We start from the raw sequence: 3,354 nt of genomic DNA on the forward strand, positions 1-3,354 counted from the left end.
CAGACGCAGGGGATGCGTCATTCAAACTATACTACATGAATAGTAACTCTTGAACCTAACCTGACAGCAAGTTTGACCTTATGCTCAGCTTTATACCCAAAGCTGATTACCGACTAGGCATCATAGCCGATAATACCCAAGTACACATAATCATCACATAAGCATAAACATCATATGCTAACTCATCAGGTATAACATGGCAGTACAACAGTAGAATAACCCGCTACTACATACATATAACAGTTAAGATAGTCCCACTCACCTGATAAACAACAAGAACTCAGAAGTCTTATATTACTGAGCCTTCTTCGTTCCCTTATTACCTGAGAATACCATATCTCAAGTTAGTACATATATACCCAATAATATCATCAATTCATACTATAAAAAACAATATATAGCCTACTATATCTATATATGACAAGTTTACATGGTTCCCCATCCAATTGCAACTATCCTACGCGTGTGGAACAAGGCATACACGCTATTCCATCATTTTGACTAAAATTAAAGTTTGATTCAGTGTTTAAAAACTTCACCATTAGAAATTAAATCTCATCACGTTTCCAACGTTAGTTTATTTATCAAAAATGGAGTTACGGTTTGAAAATTACGGCCAAAACAAGTTTTCCAAAAATCTGCGACACTGCAACCGTACGGGAGCATCTGCAACCGCACGGTTGCACCTGCAACCGTATGGATGCACCCTGCAACTGCACGGATGCACCCAAAATGTCCCGGATACACCCCGTAACCGTACGGATGCATCCTGCAACCGTACGAGAGCTGTTCATCAGTACCATGTCGTTGTTTTCGTCATTTTTAACCCCAAATCTTGTTTTTGCACTATTTTGACACTACAAATCTCTTAGGAAACATATATAACTCATATACAAATGTTTTCTAACATCAATTTGACATAAACAACACATTCAAATCACTTTTTGATTCAAAACCCACTTTTACCAAAACCAAAACAAAAACCCATTTTGCAAACTGATTTGGCTATGAAAATCTGATTATATTACCTTGTTAGATTCGTGAAATCACAAGGAATGATTTCCCAACTTCAATTTAACACAAAAACGAGAATCAAGGGTTAGGGTTTTTGAGTATTTGAGAATATAAGTTCGGTGTTTGATATTTCCAAAAGAGAAAATAAGAAGAAACCATGGTTCCAAAAGAGAAAATAAGAAAAAACCATGGTTTTTAACTCAACAAGGCTTTCTTCATAGTGAAGAATCCTACTCCGTGATACACACGGGTATTTACTAGTTATCTAAAATACAAAACACAACATTAAGTGGTCCAAACGAGGTCCAAATTAAATAAACAAACCTGTTCTGTGACCCTTGTCACAAACTGGTCTCAACTATATAATTAAATATTTATAAACATATAATTATTAAAATAATATATAATAACACACAGGGGCAATTAGGACAATTACCACTAGGCCTAATGTGAGGTTGTTACAAATCTACCCCCCTTAAAGGAGATTCTGTCCTTGGAATCTAATCAAGGTCAAACAAATGAGGGTAACGAGTTCTCATCAACTCTTCTGTTTCCCATGTCAAGTTTGAACCTAAGCTGTGCTTTCACTCAACTAATACCATCGGTATCTGCTTATGCTGTAACTTAGTAATCTTCTTGTCTACAATTCTTACAGGCTCTTCCACTAACTTCTTATTCATATCAACTTTCAAATCTTGCAGTGGTAGAATCTGACTTTCATCGTCTACTTTACACTTACGAAGATAACACACATTGAATGTGTTATGAATACCAACTAACTCAACAGGAAGATCTAATACTACTGTCTGATCATTCAACACCTGTTGTATTCTAAACGACCCAATGTACCTTGGAGCTAACTTGCCTCTTTTACCGAAACGAATGACACCTTTTCAGGGCGATACTTTCAAGTATACCTGCTCACCTACGGTGAAAATAACTGGCCGTCTGCGCGGATCGGCGTACATATTTTGTCTATCTCTTGCGGCTTTCAATTTCTCACGTGCAATTGCCACTTTCTCTGCAGTTAACTGTACAATCTCTGGACCCACAAACTGTTTCTCTCTAGATTCTAACCAACAAGTCGGCATTCTACATCGACGACCATACAGCATTTCATAGGGCGGCATGCCAATACTAGAGTGATACGAGTTGTTGTAAGCGAATTCAATCAAGGGTAGATGAGAATCCCACGATCCTCCATACTCTAATACACAAGCTCTTAACGTATCCTCTAACGTCTGAATAGTACATTCACTTTGACCGTCTGTTTGAGGATGATACGTTGTGCTGAGATTAACTCGAGTACCCAAATTCTCCTGTAACTCTGCAAAAAATTAGATACGAACCTCGAATCTCTATCTGATACAATAGATAATGGTATTCCATGTCGAACTATAATCTCATTCACATATAATTGAGCTAACTTGCTGACCGAAGCTATCTCACTTGTAGCCAGAAAATGCGCGCTTTTAGACAATCTATCAACTATCACCTAAATCATGTCATGTCCTTTATGGGTTCGGGGTAACTTTGTTACGAAATCCATCGTTATGAGCTCCCACTTCCACTGAGGAATCTCAAGTTGATGTAATGACCCGTAAGGTTTCTAATGTTCAGCTTTTACTTGAGCGCATATATGACACTTTTCCACATAATGCGTGATCTCTTTTCATTGTTGGCCACCAATATAAAGGTTTCAGATCATGATACATCTTCGTGCTTCCAGGATGGATAGGCAATCTCGATTTATGCGCTTCATTAAAGATTAAATCCCTCAATCCTCCGAGCAAAGGAACCCAAATTCTGTTACTCAAAGTCTTTAATCCACGAGAATCGTCAATTAAATCCACTATTCGCTTTACTAATATCTCAGATTTCAAATGTTCATCCTTCAAGGCTTCTAATTGTGCTATCTTTAATAGATCAATCAAATCTGACACAATCTCAATTCGCATGAATTTTACATTGTCAGTGAATTTCTTTCGACTCAAAGCATCTGCAACTAAATTTGCCTTTCCTGGATGATAACGAATTTCATGATCATAATCCTTGATTAGCTCTTGCCACCGTCTCTGACGCATGTTTAATTCTTTCTGCGAAAATATATGCTGAAGACTCTTATGGTCGTTACAAATCACACAATGAGTGCCGTAAAGATAATGTCTCCATAATTTCAATGCAAATACAACCGCAGCCAACTCTAGATCATGTGTCGGATAATTTCTCTCATGAGTTTTCAATTGTCTTGAGGCATAGGCAATAACTTTCTCTCTCTGCATTAACACACAACCCAATCCAGCTAATGACGCATCACAATACACAACGAAATCTTCTGTA

The 3,354-nt window shown here is 37.5% G+C and overlaps 1 protein-coding gene across 1 annotated transcript; it reads right to left on the reverse strand.

Annotated features, from left to right (window-relative positions):
* Positions 1-610: 610 nt before the first annotated feature.
* Positions 611-3,098, reverse strand: LOC139841283 (uncharacterized). The gene is made up of 4 exons (XM_071831509.1): positions 2,828-3,098; positions 1,932-2,341; positions 1,614-1,724; positions 611-769 (listed from the first exon to the last, which is right to left on the reverse strand). Exons 1-4 carry the CDS (start codon positions 3,096-3,098, stop codon positions 611-613), a joined length of 951 nt encoding a protein of 316 aa, XP_071687610.1.
* Between the last annotated feature and the right edge of the window lie 256 nt (positions 3,099-3,354).

Source organism: Rutidosis leptorrhynchoides, chromosome 4 (assembly GCF_046630445.1).
Source record: "Rutidosis leptorrhynchoides isolate AG116_Rl617_1_P2 chromosome 4, CSIRO_AGI_Rlap_v1, whole genome shotgun sequence".
Classification (NCBI taxonomy): domain Eukaryota; kingdom Viridiplantae; phylum Streptophyta; class Magnoliopsida; order Asterales; family Asteraceae; genus Rutidosis; species Rutidosis leptorrhynchoides.

Bases quoted from the DNA above. Each gene is read 5' to 3' on its own strand.
- LOC139841283 (XM_071831509.1), bottom strand. From the start codon at position 3,098: ATGCGTCAGAGACGGTGGCAAGAGCTAATCAAGGATTATGATCATGAA. The intron at 2,342-2,827 runs GTAACAGAATTT...AATTTTTTGCAG, and splicing joins TCGTGGATTAAAGACTTTGA to AGTTACAGGAGAATTTGGGT. The intron at 1,725-1,931 runs GTATACTTGAAA...GATGAAAGTCAG, and splicing joins TTTTCACCGTAGGTGAGCAG to ATTCTACCACTGCAAGATTT.